Source organism: Scomber scombrus, chromosome 7 (assembly GCF_963691925.1).
Source record: "Scomber scombrus chromosome 7, fScoSco1.1, whole genome shotgun sequence".
In the NCBI taxonomy this organism is placed as follows: domain Eukaryota; kingdom Metazoa; phylum Chordata; class Actinopteri; order Scombriformes; family Scombridae; genus Scomber; species Scomber scombrus.
In genome coordinates, this window is record NC_084976.1 from 27,167,327 (window position 1) to 27,188,595 (window position 21,269).

General features: G+C 37.9%; 3 protein-coding genes across 3 annotated transcripts; all 3 read right to left on the reverse strand.

Moving 5' to 3' along the window:
• Nucleotides 1-2,356: 2,356 nt before the first annotated feature.
• On the reverse strand, nucleotides 2,357-10,266 carry oscp1b (organic solute carrier partner 1b). The gene is made up of 10 exons (XM_062422368.1): nucleotides 10,062-10,266; nucleotides 7,942-8,096; nucleotides 6,420-6,587; nucleotides 5,476-5,556; nucleotides 5,254-5,357; nucleotides 4,618-4,746; nucleotides 4,104-4,173; nucleotides 3,844-3,983; nucleotides 3,690-3,753; nucleotides 2,357-3,451 (listed from the first exon to the last, which is right to left on the reverse strand). Exons 1-10 carry the CDS (start codon nucleotides 10,171-10,173, stop codon nucleotides 3,332-3,334), a joined length of 1,143 nt encoding a protein of 380 aa, XP_062278352.1. The 5' UTR covers nucleotides 10,174-10,266; the 3' UTR covers nucleotides 2,357-3,331.
• Nucleotides 10,267-11,890: 1,624 nt separating this feature from the next.
• Nucleotides 11,891-13,805, reverse strand: LOC133983648 (cornifelin homolog). Its single transcript, XM_062422801.1, has 4 exons — nucleotides 13,678-13,805; nucleotides 12,908-13,055; nucleotides 12,660-12,796; nucleotides 11,891-12,456 (listed from the first exon to the last, which is right to left on the reverse strand). Exons 2-4 carry the CDS (start codon nucleotides 13,017-13,019, stop codon nucleotides 12,352-12,354), a joined length of 354 nt encoding a protein of 117 aa, XP_062278785.1. The 5' UTR covers nucleotides 13,020-13,055; nucleotides 13,678-13,805; the 3' UTR covers nucleotides 11,891-12,351.
• An 845-nt stretch (nucleotides 13,806-14,650) lies between these two features.
• Nucleotides 14,651-19,582, reverse strand: mrps15 (mitochondrial ribosomal protein S15). Its single transcript, XM_062423046.1, has 8 exons — nucleotides 19,359-19,582; nucleotides 16,718-16,786; nucleotides 16,540-16,615; nucleotides 16,369-16,417; nucleotides 16,150-16,234; nucleotides 15,990-16,048; nucleotides 15,284-15,475; nucleotides 14,651-14,989 (listed from the first exon to the last, which is right to left on the reverse strand). Exons 1-8 carry the CDS (start codon nucleotides 19,492-19,494, stop codon nucleotides 14,879-14,881), a joined length of 777 nt encoding a protein of 258 aa, XP_062279030.1. The 5' UTR covers nucleotides 19,495-19,582; the 3' UTR covers nucleotides 14,651-14,878.
• Nucleotides 19,583-21,269: the final 1,687 nt, after the last annotated feature.

Sequence of the window (21,269 nt, forward strand, 5' to 3'; positions counted from 1 at the left end):
ATCGCATCTTTCCACAGCGACAGCACCACCTGACAACGGAAATGACGCACATGCTCACTTGATTGACAGCTACGATCGACCAATGACAGCAACTGCCTGTTTTTCCCCCCCCCTAGTAAATTGTTGCGCACTGATGATGACATTTTTTTTGCATAATATAAGTTGCTAAATTGAAGAGAGCATTGAATCGCATCAGTGCTGTCTGTTTCTGAGAAGTTTAAATTAAGCTTGTGGTTCTTCTAAGTCATTTCAGTTATTTTGTTATTCGTTGTGTTGTGCACATACAAATATCCGGCCTACATGGACTTTAAAGACACTAAGAATGGAGCTGCATTGTTGAAATATTTGTGAAAAAAGCAACTAAACCTATTAATCTCACATAAATCACAAAATAAATCATGTATATTTTCCCTAGGGAAACGTGTTCATATAGTAATGTAGCAGAAAGTTACTGTGCACATAGAGATCTTTGACTTTTGGTTAAATTGCTTCATATAACTGCAGCAGTTTTTCATGAGGCACATATTACAGTTCACCCAGGGTTACCATATCAGCAAAACTGTGTTTCAGTGAGTCATTCAGTGCTTAATTTGATGAAAACTATACTATTTTCAAATTCATCTCATCAAGTTTCTGGTCCAGTTCTACCTGTGTTGCGTTTGCCAAGGTTTCATTGCTAAAACACAGCCACAATTTACTTCAAAAGTCGATTTCTTCTTCAGTTACTCAGCAGTTCAGTTTTGAATGACTGTGACATTTTAAAGCCCACCTACGTTCCCAATTTAGGTTTCCTTATTAATCTTAAATTCCACCCACAACTACCAGTTTCAAACTAGTGGGCAGGTGTGACAGACATAGAGAGAGCAATCTAAATGGCAGAGGCTTGTTTATGTTGCACTAGTCCTCCTGCCTTGACTCAGCAGCGCATATGCCCCCGGCCACATGAAACACTTGTCAGCCTGTGACTTTACAGTGTCCTGCCCACAGTTTTTAAAGAGGAAACTGAATCATGACTCAAAACGCAGGGTCTGTGAGAGAAACAAGTTTCAGAAGCTCTTTTGGCATGTTTAGGGAAACTTATTTTGACTTGATTTTAAAGACTTTATTGTTTGTACATTTAGTTGAAATTGTGATATGAGAGTATATATCATCTTAGATTTTGATTACAGTATTGTGAAATGGCACAAGTGTTGTCCTTTCCTGGATTTAAAGGCTTCATTACAGTAAAGTGATGTTATTTTCTGAATTTACCAGACTGTTTCTCTGTTATTTGCCTTTACCCACTTACTCATTATATCTACATTACTGATGATTATTTAAATATTTTGTGAAAGTACCAATAGTCATCACTACAATATTGTCATAATATCAGTCTTGAGGTACTTTGTAAAAAATATCATGATATTTGATTTAGACTTTTCAACTTTATAAGGGAAGTGTTTAAATATAATGATTTGTATTTGTTATGTTAGAGATCTTTATGTTTTTGTGAACATGCAACTGTAATTGGATTATCCTGCCAAAGAAATGTATGAGCAAGTTTGCACATCTTTACAGTGAAATTGTGTTTTAGTGAGCTCACTGCACAGTGTTGCAGCATGACTGGTGTGAGCTCTGGTTTCTGTTTGTTTTTCAGGTAGGTTGTATCCTCAGGGCACGTAGTGTTTCTCATCTCTCCTTTGCCAAGATTATTGGGAAGACATCACCAGAATCCTCCTCCACCTGGATCAATTCAGAGAAATGTCTCAGCATGTTTTGCTTGCATGGTATGCACCATATTCATGTGTGTGTGTGTGTGTGTGTGTGTGTGTGTGTGTGTGTGTGTGTGTGTGGTTGACTCGGGGAGTGCAGACTATCTCAGTTTGACTCGTCTGCAGGCAGACAGCACACAAATATCTTGGGTGCAGATAACTGTTGCTATAGCAATTCTTATTGTGGGTCTATTCTGGGGAAGGGACTCTAATTGTGGATTAAACTGAAGCATACCACTTCTACTGTTTATTTGTTGATTAAACATGCTAATATCCAAAGACATAAATCCAACATGTGTTTATTTGTGTTTCAGTGACTCCTACACACCTCATGACCGTGAATGAGTGAAAAAGAATAGATATTGAACCTGAATTGTATAATGAAATGCATTGTAGAAACGTATTGGTAAGTCAGTTTGAATAGACCTCATATAGTACAATACAAGGTGTTGAGCAAGGTCTGACAGCTCCCCCTACTGTCACATCTTTTCAACTACAACAATCTGTTTCACAGTGCATGCCATTATTAACACTTGATTGCATCACTGCTCAGACAATACAGCTCACACAATAACATTTATGCAAACATAAGTTTTTTTTAAATATTTTACTCAACTATTTATTAAAAATTCAACATTGCACATTCAACAATTCAACAACTGCAGCAATATTCACTTCCCTATACACAGAAAAGTATACATTCAAATAAATAAAGTATTTAATACATTTATTTACATATAACAATTACTCATATTGCATTACTCTCTAAAATAACCAGGTACTCATCAATGAGCACATTTCTGGGCCATAGCTCAACACTGAGAGACATCACAGGGTAGTGAAAATTGTCCATAATATCCTTTTTTGTTACAAGTCAGTCCTCATACAGTATTAAGGTAGTACAGCGTGATGCAAGATGAACACATTTCCTATGAAAATAAAGATTTGAAGGAATCTGAATCACATTAGAAAGAGCACTTGGGTTTGCACTGATTCCCCCACAGTATAATTTAATAGTTTGTTCATTAGAACACAGACGAAGTTAACAAACTCCCTCCTCACAATGTGTAATACACACATATGGAATTATGGACTATGAACCTGAAAATTATCTGAAACTGTGATGTGTTATTAAAATCTAGGTCAAATGATGTGTGAAACAGCAGCAGAGACTGAGTTAAATGTGTAAGAAAATGCAACATCTTGACATTATACAAACAGATGTTGGGCCATTACCACATACACATATTCAACACACTAATATAAGCCTACTGTATTTCTCAATGCACCTCATCTCCTCTCAGTTTACAGCAAACCATTACAGTGTATTATATCTTAAAGCTTGGCTCCCCACATATCCTTTGTTGTTGGTGATGCAAATTTGCAGTTGGTCATTTCATCAACTGAAACACCTGCATACATCTGCATTTAAAAAGCACCCAAAGACAAGGCTTTCTGGCTGCATGTGAGTTTGTCGCAGTGTATTTGCAGGTGCCGGCAGCGGACTACTCTACAGTAGAACAGACTGTTGACAATGCATTGTGTTCCAACCCCTGGGCATTTCTGTCAGGGAGAACATGTCACAGGCCGTCCATCATGGCCAGAAGGTCATCTCCTTTGCTGCTGGCACTGGGAGATTGATCTCCAGACTCTGTGAATTCCCCCATGATTTTGGCCAGCTCAGCATTGGCCTGTTGGTCCTGTAAGAAAGTGTTATGCACCAGTGCCAGAGAGGTCAGACTTATTCCTCATTAAAGTAAATCCTATTAGAAAAGCAAAGCCTTACATCTCTGATAACTAACTGTATAATGAGATAGATGAACAATCCGTTTTTAGCCATTAAAGTGATAGCAAGCAATAAATATTTAGATTTTCATGACACAGATGATGGGTATCACTCAAAGAGAGAATTTGTGTGGACAGATGAATAAGCTTTACCTTTGTTGCTTGGATTTTTATGACTCCATATGAAAGCTCATCTGGTCTTGATATTAATGCCTCTCTGAGATAAAGAAGAAGAAAATGTTAGGTTTGAATAAAAATACACAAATAAGTCATTTTATTTTCTTCACGCCGGGTAAAAGGTACCCACTCTTCTTCCTCATCAGTAGCAAAGAGGTTGATCCGGAAGCCACTGTCTGCGTTTCCTGGTTTCTGAACCTCTAAACCTCCCATTAACCTGGCCAACAGGTTCAGCTCCTCTTTGGCCAGAGGGTTGGGAGCAGCATTGACCTGTTGACACAACTGCTGGTTTACTGGAGTTATGTTTACTTGTGTGCATGAAGTTCAAGAAATATTGTTTACTAATAAACAAAAAAATCATTACACGTGCTAACAGTGAACTTGTTTCACCTTAGTGTGTTGAGCAGAGTTTTTAGATGTTCCTGACATATGGGTTTCCACTGGGCGGCTCACACTGTACCTGAGAGTCAGTGACAAATACAGAGAGAATGAATACTGAGAGTATATCTATGCAACACAGTCCAAAATATGACCTGCAGCAGAAATACTTTATTTAGTCTGCTTTTCTGCAAGCAGATGTCAGTAGATGATGGGTTACTGTGTAAACTATCACATTCAATTATTACTCACAGAGCTTTAAATGTCTAGGACTTGCCAACAGTCTGTAGAACTGTTCAAACCCTTGGATGAGCTGTGAAGCCCATCCAAATGGCCCATTCATTATGTTTTGGACAATTTATGCCTTTCTTAGACACCCATAGCAGAAAGATAACAGGAAATGAGGGAGAGAGAGAGAGAGCTTAATCTCTAAACCACAGGGCATCTCGACAGAGAATCTTTTAACTAAATGTCATAGTATAAATATCACCAAGTCATGGTCATATGCATGTTTTGAAAGTCTTACATGTTTGTTCCTAGTTTGGTGACCCTGTCTCCGAAACTCTCAAAAGATCCTTCCCGGAGAGCACCAGTATAGTTTCCTGCATTATTGAACTGCAGCCTGCTGATCTCCTCACCTGTACAGCTAAACATCCTAAAATTATAAGATACAAAAACACAAAATATTATGGACATGTAAGCTCTCAATACCTTGTTTGTACACAGCCATTTCTTTTGAATTTCTGTTGCTCATGATAAAAGTAGTTCTTTGATTTGTGGCCGTTCTGTGCATTTCCAGTAATACTCAGATGTTTCACATGTGAGCTCTTGTTTTCTTAATGTATTAAAACTTGCACTGTGCACATACAGCCCGTAAGCAATTTAATCCAAGCTATAAGTACAACACATCTAAAATTAGAATCCAAATGCTTGTTCTACAAAACCTCTGTAATGCAATTAGCTGCACAAGGGCTTACTTAACTTGAGATTACGGTTTCTGTTAAAGATCAACAAATAGACTACAGCTTTTAAAAGAGAAAAAAGCAAACATTAAACATCATGAGATAAACCAAAAGTCAATTTCACCATCCAAACCATTTGTTTAATCTTAGTCTCAGTTATCTCCATCAGTCTGAGTGATAACAGCTGTATGCCGTGGTACCTTATCAAGCCTGGAATTTTTGTTCCATGGGGCACTGGACCACTGGTGGGAAGTACAAAGCGGCCATTGGAGTTCTGCACTTTGTCCTTGAGGAAAATAGACACCTGGCACAGAGGGGGAAAAAAGGAGAATATTCTCCAATTAAGATTATTAAAATACTTTCCATTAAATCAAAATCAGTAAGAATGCACGTAAGGTTTTCCAAATGACTAATGGACTTACCCTTATATGCATGTCTTGGAAGAAGATAAGAAGAGTTTGTCTAATCAGCTGGAATTCACCACTAGATAAGGGTGTGTACATCTAAAAAATATACATGACAAATTAGATTAACTCAACATTGAATAATAAATGACTTTATAAGCAAATGATAAACACAGAAACTGAATTTTGATATAAAAACTGATTATTATTATTATTATAACTTATGGACGTACCAGTATATGTTTTATTTCCTTATCAGCATTATCCATTTTATCCCAGCATAATCATATAACAACAAGCAAATGATTTAAAAAAACTGCCCTTGACATGTCTCCTAACCCATGCAGTCATAGCTCAATATATGCAATAATTCATAATCACATACTGTATGACCTGAATCATTGATTACTTCAATGACAACAGTTGTGTTATTTAGTCACTTGAACACGTTACTTCACAGTTTTTTCTTATTTTTAAAATAAGTAACTGCCAAGTAAAATGCTTCTGCTGAACTCTGTTGGCTTGGTAGTCAGATTGTAGTTGGACTGGATGGTTTTCTTTTGCTTATCTTCACTGGTCTAATGTGTTGACCTTCTACTATTTTTGGTCATATGACTGTGACTCTTGCTGCTTATTTAAGTTGCGCTTTATTCTTAAATCTTGCCTGAGGAAAAGCAATGACTCGCACTGTGTCACCAGCGAAGTGAACGTGAAGCCAGATTATACTCCACAGCTGACTATACATGAGTAAACTCTAATAAAAACATCACTATTTTTACATCTGAAGTTGTTTCCCTCTCTTCTTAATATAGTTAGATACGTTTGGGATCCTTTTGCATTCTGCCTCCTTTTACAGTTGACCTAGTTCACATTCAGTCAAAAGATGTTGCACAAAGCTGCAGGAAACACCAACAAGTGGCTTCTCACTCTTGTTCATAATGAATGTGAATACATTAAGTCACCTCTATGAGCTTCCTGTATGTGTCATCAATCTGGCTGAGAATACCGGGAGAGTTTTTCACAAAGTCTTTGATTGCATCCATGTGGTTGAAGGAGACCAGGAGGATGTCTTTGGGCCGAGGACAGAGAAGCACCTGGTACTTGAAAGCCATGGTCATCAAGTCGTAGAGCTGTGAGAAAGGACACACATAAAAAAATCCTCATGCCTTTGTTGTTTAACAGAAAAGAGAGCCACATACTAAACATTGCAATAGATATTACTGTTATACTATAAGCTTGAATGCAATGGATTCAAGGATGTTTATTGTCATTCCATCCATGTTACATGAATATATACAGCAATGATTGATGTGTAGATTCATCTAATAGACAAAAGCATGTTTGACTCCAATATACTAATCTAGTGCACGTCCTGAAAAAGCTCTACGACAAACTGACACAACTCTGCTGTTGATGAAAAAATGTGATTAATATCTAGATAAAGTTTGTGCTCTGAAGTGAAAATTCAAATTGGGAGAAAAACTAGAAATAGCGCCTCAAGTCGTGGCTGCATGTGTCCATCAACCAGTCAAGTTGCAGTTTACTTCCACATCTGTCCAGACTCATATAATGCTTGTAGTGAAGACTTTGAAGAAATTCAATAAAAAGGTGTTAAGTGTATTTTTTGGCTAAATTCATTTATCACTATATTGACATGTATGATTCTAGTGAATAATTTCCAGTCAGAAACATACTGTCTTCATTTAGAGATAATTTTACAGTACAGTACAGAGGACTGATAGAGAGCTTCGTCACATGGTGCAACGATAATCACCTGAAGCTCTATATCAGCAAAACCAATAAGCTTGTGGTGGACTACCAGAGGAACAGTGGGCCCCCTGTCCTCGCTGTCATCCAGGGAGAGGGAAGTAAAGAGGGAAGTCTCATACAAGTACTTTGGGAAAGCAAAATGCAAAGAAGCTACAAATGCTAAAATGTGGATGCTTCAGATGAATCTTCAACCTGGCAGCACAGAGGATCTTTACTATCACCACAATGTCATGATGGGCACCAAGAATTAATGTCACCAATTCAGTGTCCAACCAGATGTGAAATATGGTCACTGTCTCCCCATCTGTTCTTGAGTTATGGCGTTGCAGAACATTATAATGCAACAGTGAAGATAACCTTTGACCTTTTGGATAGAAAACATCATGACATACCTCATTATTATTATACCCTGTTAGACATTTGTGTGAGACTTCATCTCTGTCATTCTGTCCACAGATCCAGGACTAAGTGCTATGGGGAAAGGGCCTTCTCCATTGCTGCCCCCAAAACTGTGGAAACCCCCCCCCCCCCCCCCCCGGAGATAGACAGAAAGACGGATGGACAAGAAAGACAACCTAAAAACATAGCGCCTCCAATCACAGGGATCACGGGTGAATGGGGGTATAAAAAGAACAGAGTGGTAAATGACAACTCAACATGTGTTACAGCAAAGTAAACAGCTGTGAACTACATCTGCATGCGTGATCACTCTACCTTGTCCATGCTAGCTTGATTGAGTCTCATTATGGAGGCGTGGGCCAGCCTGTCGAACACAGTCCGCAGTGCCTTCTTGGAGTAAAGCTCCTGCAGCTTGAAAAGCTCCTCCAGGAACTTTTTGTTGAACATGGTGGTGATGATGTCATTCATAACTAGTTGGTCAACAAACAGTACGACAGAGAAGTTAACTGAGGACATGCTTGTGTACCTAGTGTCAGCTGAATAGCGAGCAGATGAGCTTTCTATCTGCTGGGCAAACCCTGAAGCCAATTCCAAAGGCCCTAACAAAGCAGCAGCGTGGAGAACCAGCAGCCATGTATCCTACTTGGTAGCAGGCCCGTAGCCAGGAAGAACATTTTGGGATGTGAGCCCCCATTAGAATTTTTATTTTATTTTCTGTGATCCTAATTTCCGTCAATTACTGTTGCAATTGACAGAAATAATCACAGACAGTCAAACTTTTAGGGTAAACAACATTTTACAGTAATTTTTATTGGATCGGAGGCAAAACAAAACTCAACTACTGCATCTTAATGTTGCGAGTTGCAGGAGCTTAAGCACCATTTAACCATAAGCAAGCAAAAGTTCAGGCAATAAAAGGAGCCATGACGAAATCAGCACAGCTCTCAGAGTAGAAACAGAGAGACACTGTGGTCACACCAGATGAGGCTCTCGAGATATGCAGAAAAAACAGATTATTATTAGGTATGAGTAATTTCTATTTTCTGGCTACTGGCCTGCTCAGCAGCTGGGAATGCTTTTTTTAATTTGAGGCAAAAATGTGGTTATATTCAGAGATCATGTTTTAAAAAAATGTCTCCCTAGATTATTTAAGCAACTATACAAGTTAGGCCCTTTTAACTAATCAAGTCTGTGGCCAGGAGTGAAGCACTCGAGTGACCCAGCCACTTACTTACTTTGCATGAAACACTGATGCACCTGTGTGCAGAGCCAACCTCTGCACAGCATTTGAGAGCAGATCTGTGCACATGAGATCTCATTTGGACTGTGTTGTTTATCAGATCCTCTAGTATATCCAGCGCATTGGTTTGGTCTAGGTAAAGCAGAGCAAAGAGCTACTATGCAGCATTGATTAACTTCTGCAGTAATACCTTTCCTTCCGTCATCCTCTGTCCAGCCAGCGTTAACGGGGACTTTATGAATTAAAATGAGATAGACAAATGAAATGAAGTTCTGACAACCAGCTTGTGTTGAAGGACGGGTTCACAACTTGTCAAACAGTCAGGTGCCCAAATGAACACTGAAACAGGTATATTTTGCCATAATCATAATCTTTCCTCCCGTTTATACTGGCCGTTAGAAGATCCCTTTACGTGATATATTACGTTGCAAGTGATGGGGGGAAAATCCACAAGCCTGTTGTAAAAAAAAAAGAAAGCATTCTAAAGTTTATCTGAGGCTAATATGAAACTTCATCTAAATGAGTTTAATCATGTAGATGTTTCCTCTTTTTGTTACTTTAGTTCCACTGCAGCTCAACAGAGAAACAGAAAGAGGGAATTTGATGCCTGAATGTGATGGAAATGATTTCCATTTGATATGACTAACTCAGACTGCTGAAGTCTCATACAACCTTCAGATAAACTTTTAAATGCATTTTTGCACAAAATGACCTCCATCACTTACACTGAAAGGGCATTTAAAGGGGATTGAATCATTACAACAAGGAACACCTGTCAATGTTCAAATTGACACCAGACTGTTGTTTTAAGACAGACATAAACAATTGTGAACCTGACCTTTAATAGCATCACAAAACCTTACATAATGAAATTTCTTATGCTAAAATGACACATGCATTATCGGATATAGACTGTGCGAATTTGCAGCATCTAGTCTAATTTTCTGGTAGTCAGTCCACACATGATGGCATTTTGAAGACAATTGTTAACTAACCTACGTGAGTTATGATTTTAGCAAAATGTATGGAATAACAAAATTGAATTTCCTTTATATTAACTTTCTCCTGAATCAACGACACCATCGTCCAAAATAACCGAGTAATCGATCAAACTGGATGTGCAGTTATTGCAGTGTAACATTTTACTACGTTTCGCTGCAGGGTGACATTTGTGTTGTTAGCTTTTAGCTGCTACCTTTCTCAGACTTGACAGGAGGGATATTCTGAGCTCGAAGCCGCTGGTCCAGGATGTACAGCATTTCTCCACCGAGGTTGATGAAAAGCAGAGGTAGAGTCTTTGAAGACATGGTGATATTTGGTTAGTTTAATCCCTCTAGTGTCAAAAAAAAAAAAAAAAACTAAAACAGGCAGCTAGCGATTGTAGCTAGCCTTAAACTAGCTCGAAAGCTTGATGAAAGGGAGTCTGTCTGGTTGCCAAAGCCTCTTCTGGTTGCCAGGCCACGAAGTGAACAGCCAATCAGCGACCTATACGTCAGTGGCTCTTGTGTCGCATAGCCCCGCGTCGTGAAACTGCGATGGGAGCGCGCGTTCAGAGAAAAAGCTCGCCCCCGAGGTGTTTTTTCTCTTTCTGACTTTACACAGGAAAACTATCACACAAAACAAACATAAACCAACATAAAAGGTACAGGGATACAATCATACATTTAAAACAAACAAAATACCACAGGAAAGATGAGAGTTGAAATTAATAAGTATGTAAATAAATTAATAAATAAATGCTTATATGTGCTTCCATGCATGAGTTCTGAGGGTTGAGACAGTATTAAGATGCATGTGTTGTTCCTCATATGGCTTAAAGAATGCAGTAGACTTTTAATTTGTACGAGGAAAGGAAGCAAATTAGGCCTCAAAAATGCTGTGCTCGTATGACTTAGGTTATATGGAGATCATTAAGGCCTAAAAAAACTACCTTTTTTATGTGTGAAATGTTATATTTGAGAAGTGAAAATCGACCCTATTCCTTACAAAGTATCAGAGCTGGATTCAATCTAAGGATATATTGCTGCATCCTCTTAATGTGATGCACTAAAACTTGGATTTTAGAGTAAAAAAAATAAAATTCATAGATGTAAATATTCAGAGGTTAAGCACAATCTTTGTTGATTTGATCTTGTTGTGGAGAAACAGGTGACGTGTATTCATTTGATACAGGAAGTGTGAACTTTCTGATTCAGCACAGGAGGCACAGTTTCTGACAGAGACCATCCCTGTTGTTGTTGAACACCCTCTCCCTGCAGTAATGAAAATGGTTTGAAGACAAAAATGAAACCTAAAAACTTCTGTGGAGATTTTACATTTACTTTTTTCCCCCCTGGCCTTATGTTCCCCCCTGGCCTTATGTTCCCCTAAACAACTGATCTCAAGTGTACAACAGAGCTCTCTTGTGCCCAAATCACACAACTGCATTTCTAAAACTACAAAACACCCCAAACTAGTGCTATGAGGCATTGTGACTCAAGACTATAAAATGACAGTTATGTGAAAAAACAAGAAGAGCTTCATAGTGGTTCACAATATTCGGAATATCATATAATCATAAAAATAATAGTTGGATGATTAGGTGGATAAATAGATGAAATACTGTCAAAACATTGTTATGTAACTAGACAGACATGGAACATACCTTTCACCTTTAAAGTATAATATATCACAGATAAAAATTGCTACTAAAGTTAGTTTTGAGCGTTATTGTTCTCCATAGCAAACCAGTGGTACAAGCACAGCTTCTCTAGTGTGCTTCTGTCGCCTTTTCGCTTGGGTGGGGTCAGACATATCCGCACAAGGAAAGGGTGCAGATGTGAAACTAATGTGACCATAGTGTGTATTATATCAATCTTGACTATGTGGCATTGTGAAATACTCTATGTTCACCTATTCAAGTCTCTAAAAATAATAAACATTAAGCAATCCAAGAATGAAAATCAGTCTTTGTTTAAACCTCTTACAACTTATTATGCCAACATTAGAAAGTAAATAATAAAATAATGAATAATACAAATAATAAACAATCATATTTTTTATTGACAGTGTTGTACAAAAGGCTTCATCTTGAATGTTGTTTTCCTTTTTTTTATTGTATCGTGTTCAAACCATAAAATGAATATTTGATCAACAAATAAGTACATGAATTGACAAAGAAAAACAAAAGATGTAATGAAACTATATACATGATTTCTCTTTTGAATTGTTGTCGACACACTTTCCATCAATATCATTTTTAATCTTGATAGAACCTGGTTCACAGGATAAATCAAATGTATTGTTTTTAATGAAACTTCTCTTGTTTTGTCTATAACAATATTTTTTATTGAAATTCCGAACTTAATTGAATGTTAAATGTTTTTAAATGAAATTTTGTAGTGGTTTCTTTATTGTTTCAATGAAAGCCAGGCTTTACAGCAATAGAGAAATGATCTTATCAGTATAAAACGAGACACATAGTGGGTCAGAATCCTTTATTGCTGTTATGATGAAACTTCTCCATTCCTGATGCGGATTTCTCGTGCCATCCTGCACACCTCACAAAGTCCGCAGAAAAATGTCATCAAGGCATCGTTGCATATTGTCCCCTGTGGTTAAAATATTGCAACAAAATCACAACACAGAACATTTCAACCTTATATGAGGAAATGTGCTGCAGTTCAGGTTGCTCAATAGCAAGGAAGACCCAACCTTTCCTAAGTTAATGTAATCTTTGTATGTCATAAGTTACTGGAAACAAGTCAGACTTCCTCTATGTGACCTCCCACGATATGAGAGAAATACAACGTACCTGAATACCATAGGTCAGTCTCATGTGAGTCCTCATGGCTGTTGTGCCTCCCGGCACACAACCCAAGCAACAGTTTTCTCCATATTTATTCGCTGTGTAGCAGCTCAATGCAATTGGACAGAAGCAACCAAGAGCACCTGCACGACAGAAAAGTATTTATGTGATTGTTGAGGTTGAGAGGTGCTTGAGTGTGTCTTCAATGGAAAAAAAAATATAGAGTCAGAGTAGGCATCTTGAATTGTACTCACAGATCAATATGTCACTGCAGCAGGAGCACAGGCCAGTGCTCCACTCCCCAGTTTGGACATTTGTCCCATAGCCGCCTGCACCTGGTTGATTGGTAACCACTGGGTTTGACATTTGGATCGTTGGTTCTGCTTGTTTAGATTTAGCTGCCTAGTAGGGAACACATTAGGCTGTTAGTGCGAAGATAGAGCAAGAGAAGAGTTTGTTGCAGGTGGAAAAGCTGTAGGAGACATGGCCTAAATCGATTTTTCAATATGCTCATTTTCATATTTTGTTTTCTGTACTTATATATGAGTCTACTCATTTGTAAAGTTGCAAATGTCAAATTTTAACCTTTAAAGGAATCATTCAGAAATATAATTAAATATATTCTAGTGCTGTCTGTGAGAAGATAGGAACGCTATCAGCATTCATGCAACGTAATCATAGCAACAAACATTTCATGCACTTGTTTCTTATCACTGAACAAGATACTAGTTTGTGGGATTTGGCAGCTTATAAGATGCACTCGCTGGTTAATTTATAATCGTTTCTCATGGTTATTAAATCAGAAATACACCCACATTTTCAGAAAATGCTTCTCAACACGGTCAGTGCATGTGAGTTCAGTTCATCCACTAATGTTGTTCAAAAATACTCTTGTTCAGCCTTAAATACTTAAAATGTGGAAGTATTGTGGTGATCTTAATACTTTTGCATTTATAAAAGTTATTAAATGTGAATTCAGAAGTTACGGTAGTGCGAGAGGTAAAAAAAAAAGGATGTCACTTACCAGAAGAGCAGTCAGTCTGCACTCCTTCTGATCGAACTGACAAACTGCGCACCACACAGGAAGCTCTGAAGAGTTTGAGCTGTGAAATGCTGGTTTGCCATGATGACAACATCTTTGTGGTGATTCAGCCTCTTAACAAGAACTGGTGCTTTACTTTAAGTTTGATAGTGGGTATTATCTCAAACAGCTACAGATCACAAATGCACGACTTCCATTTAAACAGGCTTTCTCTATCATCAGATCAGCACTTTTCAGGGAACTTATTGTTCATCGAACAGTAATGCATTTGTCAGAATCTCACACCACCTATTCTAATAAAACCTACTATCTGCTAATGCATCACATTGCAGCTTGAGGTTTTGATCAACTTTCATGCCTTGCAGAAGGGGGGGGGGGGGGGGGGGGGGGGGGGGAGAGACTAAAATGTGGCTGCAAAACATTGTCCCTGAGAGAATAGGCTACATATAAATGTTCATCTGGGTGTTGCTGTCATATGCACTTTGCTGCATTTGTTAGTACTTCTAAACATGGGTGGATTTATGTTAATGTACAGAATAATGGAGCCTATGTACAAATGCAATGATGGCCATATCTCTATAATACACTGTTTTCTAATCCAGCATATTTGATGTCTACGTATGTGCTAAATGTTATAGCTTGTGGTGATATGGTTTCGCATGGAATTACAGGAAGATCCCTTTGTTAGTTTGACTAAATGCATTGTCACACAGCATGAGGTTTACATCAAAGCCAGATGTGAAACTTATAAAGGGTCTACCCCATAAAGTGCACATCATTCAGTGTTAAATTGTTTTTCAGTTGCAGCCTATGGTGGAAAATTAAGCTATCTGGTTTTTGTGCATTTCACTGAGCATGTTCACAATGATGACTCATTATCTACTCCTATGCTGAATTAAATGAGTCAATGAACTTCTCTTTTGTGCATATGATTGTTAGGTCACACATTTATTTGACAACACAAATATATTTTCAGTTTATTGCAATACCGTTTTCTTAGACATTTTATTTCCATTAAGTTCTGACATTTTTTGATACAACCTGATAGATAAGGGAAATAATATTTTATGATGGTGATGCATGAAAAAGGGAGTGATTTACATCACATTACCACGTCAGAAGAATGGAAGTAAAGACAGTGTTCAGCACAAGCATTCAGCAAAGTGTTTCACTATATTGTCTTTTACTGGCTCTCAGCAGCATTTGTCTTTGTTGCTTTGGTCTCTGCAGCAGCTGAGTTTTTCCTCATCTTCAGCCTCTGCTCTGCTTTCTGTTTCTGCACTTCCTTAAAGACCTGACAAGTGACACATATGACCAAGTGTTAGAACAGCCTCAAAACAACACCTTAAATGTGTTTATCAGTAAGAAAAATGCACACATCAGTCAACAGCAGGATTGAGTTATACCAGTCCCCTTAGTCACACCATATATGTACAATTTTTTAACGTTACATTTCTGACAGGGTATTTAGATTTTAATATCCAATTGATGCAATTTATTTTACACTGCCAGTGTAAAAAACATTACACACCATCATGGACAATAATAGAGAACTTGCCAATGAATAATGAGGTTATTTGTGTGCTACCTTAATGCAAAAGGCCTTCTTGGCTAGCCAGCGGCGGGTGGCCCTTCTGTAGTATTCTGGAGGGAAGGTGTAGGTGATGCCCAGCTGCTCGCACACCTTCTCGAAGGCATCATAGCGAACCAGCCTTAAGTGTTTTAAAAGCTTTTTCCTTTTGTCAATGGCCATGAGCATCCGTCTCTTATTAGCTTTGTCCTACAAACAAATAAAACAAAAAAGAATGTCGTTATTAGGTTAAATACAAAAAAAGGTGGGTAGTAGTTCACCAAATACAGCCCAGTTTATACACTAATGTAACAGTTTATGTGTGAAATGATCTATATCTCTACAACCCTTTGGTCATAAAGATCATTGTGATATGGACTGTGGCAAATTTCAAAATTGCTTTAATGTACCAAGATCAGATCTCCTACTATGTTGATTTCAATAAAAACGTTCAGTGTATGATGTAACATGGAAATTTCCGACCATAACCTCACTACGCATGTTCTTATTTGATGCGGGGGTTATACACAGGATATCCTGTAGCATATGCTTGCCTCACACAAGAAGAAGACAGAGAGGAAATGCAGAGAGATATACTCATATATGAAAGCTTTAGTGACGTCAAGTGCCCCATCATGTTACGTCATGCAAAGAGACCTTCATGAGACGTGTCCTCATTTAACGTACAAACAAAAAAAGATGCTGATTTCACTCCTTTGCTCACCTTGCGATGTTTTTGCAAATGCTCCTGAAAGTTTCGGATTCTTGTCGTCAAAATAGCCACTGAAAGAAAAGGGGAAAAGGGAATTGTATGACTATACTGTATATTAAAATAGGCAGGATGCTATATTTGTTGTTATTTGCAGCAAAAAACAGCAATTCACCCTTGACTTCCACTGAGTTGCGGTCATTCTCGTCCCTCTGAACTTTTGCAATCATCTGTTCCTGTTTCAACTGTAGCTTGTCGCTCTGAGGATAAACACATAATGTATTTAACTACTTGTTTATGACTTCAGCTTTCAGCCACACACTTGAAAGAAGAGCAACAATTACCATTAGAAAGATAAAGCAGCGTAAAGCATGACAAGACAGACAGAACTTACATGGCACCCCAACTCCAACGAAAGAAGTCTTTTGACAATATCATCAGTCCTATTAACAGAAAATATATTAATGGTGATGGAGTATCTTATCAATTATAACAGGTGTACAAAATGCATGTAAACATAATTGTTACTCATTTAATCAAAGCTACAGTATGCATGTGTGCTTACGTTTGAGCGAGGGGTACAGCTGCATAATCCATCTTCAGCATTGTTGGAGGAAGATCACTGAGCTGGCTCTCAGGAACTGGAGGAAAGAAATTGTTGGGAAAGTTGAAATCGAGTATTTCAACTCACCGCCTGGTGTCAAAATTGGATTTTTACATGACAACGCAGCCTAACAACACACCTGTCTTCTTTTTTTTTGCAGCCCGAGCATAATGTCTCACCGGCGGTTGAGCAGCAAAACTTCCTGCAACTGAGGAGAGAAAAAAAAAAACATGAATAAATGGGTTCATGGATATTCATAAATATATAGTGGACAAAAATGATGAAAACTTTGACAAGGGGACTATTTCTAATAAATCTTTTAATGTACTTATTTATTTTAAATCACGAGTCACGTGTAATTCAAAGTGCTTTACAGGTGACAGGATGTACAGGATGGTGGACATTGACTGGGAGACGTATGCACACCAAGAGAAATTAAACTGAATTGTAAATGTAATGTAAAATAAATACTTAAAAAGATAATAATAGATTCAAAGGAAATATTTAATTAAAAAAAAAACACTTGAAAAGAATGAATTTGGTGACTGAAAGAAAAGGTGAAACAATAACAAAAACTATATTGAGATCCAATTTCAACACATTTCCATTAGCTAGACACACAAATAAATGACCCAGTGATGAATCACCGTCTGCCAGACAGAGCTGACTGATTCCAGATGGAAATTTCACATAACCTGACATAGTTTATACAAAAAAAAGGGCATGTTGTAAGCATCACAAAGCTGGTTTGTATGTCAAAGACACCCAGAAATCTCTTTTAACCGAGGCCACTGATGGTCCCTGCGAGATGTTTTAAAATACTACATAAAGTATTAGGAGTGCTGTGGTGGCCTAAAAGTAGAAAAGTGGGCATTTGTAACTGAATCCATTGAGTGCTTTCTGTAAAGACCAGCTAATAAGTATGCCATGTACAGATGCAAACACAGACTTCTCATTAGGACTGCAACTAACAATTATTTTCATTATTGATTAATCTGTTGATTATTTTCTCGATTTATTGTTTATTTATTTGATCTACACAATGTCAGAAAATTATGAAAAATGGCCATTACTGTTTCCCAAAACCCAAACTAACATCTTCAAACGTCTTCTTGTGTCCCACAGCACTCTACAACACAAAAATATTCAGTTTACTGTCACAGAAGACTAAAGAAATAAGAAAATATTCACATTTGAGAAGCTGGAATCAGAGAATTTGGACTTTTTCCCCCCTGAAAAATAATGAATCTATAATAAAAATAGATGGCGATTAATTAAAAAAATTGGCAATTAATTGGACTGATCTACAGCTCATATCATATTCACATACTTTTAATCTGTCTTCATTACAAGCTCTTTCGCAAGAGAAGCTGTGAGAAGAAGGAACTTAGAGGATGATGATGCAACTGATCCACGAGTTATAGCTGCATAAACCAACACTATCTGTTTAGCACGGCTGTCCCACAACCCAGATAAAAACACAACTATGCACATATCTGATGATGAGCGGATGTTGGTTCTCTATATCCTTATCATGATGTAGTTTCCTGAGAGATACTGGTGCTTCATCCTGCTATAAGACACTAATATTAATAGTATTATTATTGTTATAATTCTTATTATAAAGCATTTAATTTTAATTTTTTATTCATAAAAGTGATACCAATGTTATTTGAAGCAGGTTGCACTAGCTATGTGTAAGTTATCTCCTAAGTTTGGGTGCACAGTCGACACTATATGCTTACTAGGTCGTTTGTGACTTAATCAACTACTAAAATCAGTTGCACTATGATAACTTGGTGCGTAAACTAACTAGTTTGGACGTGAAATCATATCTAAGCCAGGTGGCAAATCAACAATCTAAGATAAGAGTTACCATGTGCATTAACTTTTTGGCTGGCATGAACCACTTGGCATAGTAGCTATAGCCTGACAGATACTGGATTTTGGGGGCCAATGCTATTACTGATTTTAGGGAGTAAAAAATTCTGATGCTGATACATCTTATATATATATACAGAATATATACATAACATATTTTTTGCAACAATGCCACAAATGTGGTTATCAAACACTTGTAATAAAGGAATGTAATGGGGGATTGATATTTTACAATCTATTGTATTGTATAAAATGACATCAGTGCACTGAAACAGTTAACTTCACTAGTGATTTAATAATGATAAGCAATAAAACTGAATTAAGAAAAAGGGCTATAATACTAAAAAAAAAATATTGGTGCATATTGGAGATATATCTCTATTAGGCTAATATCGGCCGATGATTTGATCAGTTGACGATATATCAGTCTGGGTCTGATCTGCACATCATAATAAGCTCGACTGATATTGAAACAGCATATCAATAAACTAGGTCTCTGCTTGATTACTGTGTTGCAAAATGACATGAAAACCTGCTATTTTACCATTAGTGAGTTGAATTATGTGATGTTCCCCCATGAGGCATGTGTGTAATCGACGTATTATTTAATGTTATGCAGTGACTTATATCCGTGGTGCAACCGATTTAATTTTAGTATTGCATGAATCACAACATAGTAGTAATTGACCTCATTTGAACAGCTAGTCTAACAGGCTTTTTTTCCACCACCTCTGCAGCTCTCTGTCAGCAGTGTTACTCAACTAAGATGCTCCAGTCGCGTGCTGCTGACCGTGGACGTCTTGGCATAGTAAAACAGCCAGTAACTTATACTAAAAAGCCAGACATTAACTACACACGTTTGCTCATCCTCCAGTTTGTCCCTGTGTCCCCACACTCACCGCAGCTGACTCTCGGTCCTGATAAGAAAGCCGAGCTGCATGTTTTCACCGACACAGCGGAGCACAGAGCGCCGCTCTCGCGCAGGACGCCGGCTGAAGACTTCAGAGCCGCCCGGAGAGCTATGCTTGTGAACATGGTTCACAGGATAGTAAATAAGGTAGACAATAAACTCCCCGAAAGTGATGAAAATGTGACAGGTAATCACACTCGACCCCTACATGAGGCTCGCCATTTTGGTTTAGACCAAACCGGCTTCTTCTTCTTCTTCTGTTTAATGGCGGTTGGAAAACAGCGAATTAGCGCATTACCGCCACCTACTGGAATGGAGTGTGGATCAAAGTGGCTATAACACCCTCTCCAAAATAACTAAATAAATACCACAAAAAAAACACACACACATAACTTATATCCTCCCCATTAAACCACTCATTCTAAGAAACTCTAACATTAATTGCCAACACCTACTTGCAGCCTGTTCCTGTAACATGATTCTGAGGTCATACTGTATCTTATTGTTAGTAGCCTTAATTTTCTAATCCACCTCTGTCTTTCGGCTTTTTACCCCCGACAATGCACCATCAGGTTGACCACATTTCTCACATTCCCCCGTGTTATGTTTCCCTATTTTAGCTAGTGTACCATTAAGTGCAGTATGCCCAAACCTAAGTATTGATATTATGGTTTCCTCTCTTCTGTCCCGTCCTGCACTTCTCATGTCTCCCACTTTCCTTTGTATTGTATTGAACCACGGTCCTGTCCTCTCTTCCTCCCATTGCTTTTGCTACCTGCTCCTCAATCTTTGTTTGATTATGTTCTTGATTTCCAACTTACTGAGGCTATCTGCCAAGTCAACAACACTATTCTTTGTTGCCTCCTTCACAGCCTTATCTACCCCCTCATTCCCTTTCACCCCTTTCATGTGTGCCGGTACCCATAGAAACACCACTGTAACCCCCATCATTTGAATCAAGAATTTCCCTCTGGGGACAACAAATGGCTATCTATCTAGTGTTTGTTGCACCTCAATCAAAATATCTGGTCTGCTGTGTGAGTGACTGTACTGAAGACTTTTTAGTGATGAACTTGAATCAGAACAAATAACTACTCTGAGGGGCCTTGCCTCTTCAACCCACTGCACTGCTGTGCACACGGACACTTCCCCACTGATCCTTCTCCCTACTGTTACCTGAAACTCAGGAACAATAAAAGCTACTCCTGCCCTTTCTGAATTATTGGATGCATCTGTATACAGTTGAACGTAAAAATTATATCTATCAATATATGCCTGTACAGTCCTTACTTTATACCCAAACTCTCCCTCCTTGCGACCAAACCAGCTGATTGAGAACAGGAACATTGTTCTCTAGGCTTGCTATCGATGCCAGAACAAACACGTCGATAGGAGAAATGACGGCAGTGCACTTCAATAAAAGTAACATTGTGTTAACATACTTCATTATTAGTCAAAGTGCTGCATGAAAAATGCTACTAGAGTAAAAGTACATACGTATTGGCTGCAAAATGTACTTACTATATTAAAATAAACATATTTATTTCGTCCCTCTGTCTGATCTATTATACATCATTAGATTATTAACAGCCTTACCTATAGGGGTCTGGCTCCAATGTCACCAGATAAGTCTAGGGCGGTGAGATGATTAATGGGGAAGGAAAGAGGAACAAATTAAGTTCTGATACACTAATACATTTTCAGATTTAAAATGTTTTCTCTTATCTTTGATTTTTGGTGAAATGTTGGATCATTTGAACATTTATTGAGATGAAATGATGTGAGGAGATTAGAGGGGAAAATCACTTGGCCTATTTGGTGGAGCTGTTAACAGCTTTTGATAGACGTCAAAAGCCAAAAAAGTTGGAAACCACTGGTTTTATCTTTGACAATATGTTGT

Bases quoted from the DNA above. Each gene is read 5' to 3' on its own strand.
- mrps15 (XM_062423046.1), bottom strand. From the start codon at position 19,494: ATGTTCACAAGCATAGCTCTCCGGGCGGCTCTGAAGTCTTCAGCCGGC. The intron at 16,616-16,717 runs GTGTGTTGTTAG...TCTTTCCTCCAG, and splicing joins TGCAAAAAAAAAGAAGACAG to TTCCTGAGAGCCAGCTCAGT. The intron at 16,235-16,368 runs GTAAGTTCTGTC...GTTTATCCTCAG, and splicing joins CGTTGGAGTTGGGGTGCCAT to AGCGACAAGCTACAGTTGAA.
- LOC133983648 (XM_062422801.1), bottom strand. From the start codon at position 13,019: ATGTCAAACCCAGTGGTTACCAATCAACCAGGTGCAGGCGGCTATGGG. The intron at 12,797-12,907 runs GTGAGTACAATT...TCTGTCGTGCAG, and splicing joins CTGCAGTGACATATTGATCT to GTGCTCTTGGTTGCTTCTGT. The intron at 12,457-12,659 runs GTACGTTGTATT...TTTTAACCACAG, and splicing joins GACTGACCTATGGTATTCAG to GGGACAATATGCAACGATGC.
- oscp1b (XM_062422368.1), bottom strand. From the start codon at position 10,173: ATGTCTTCAAAGACTCTACCTCTGCTTTTCATCAACCTCGGTGGAGAA. The intron at 3,984-4,103 runs GTGAAACAAGTT...TTGTGTCAACAG, and splicing joins ACTCTGCTCAACACACTAAG to GTCAATGCTGCTCCCAACCC. The intron at 3,754-3,843 runs GTGGGTACCTTT...TCTTTATCTCAG, and splicing joins GCTACTGATGAGGAAGAAGA to AGAGGCATTAATATCAAGAC.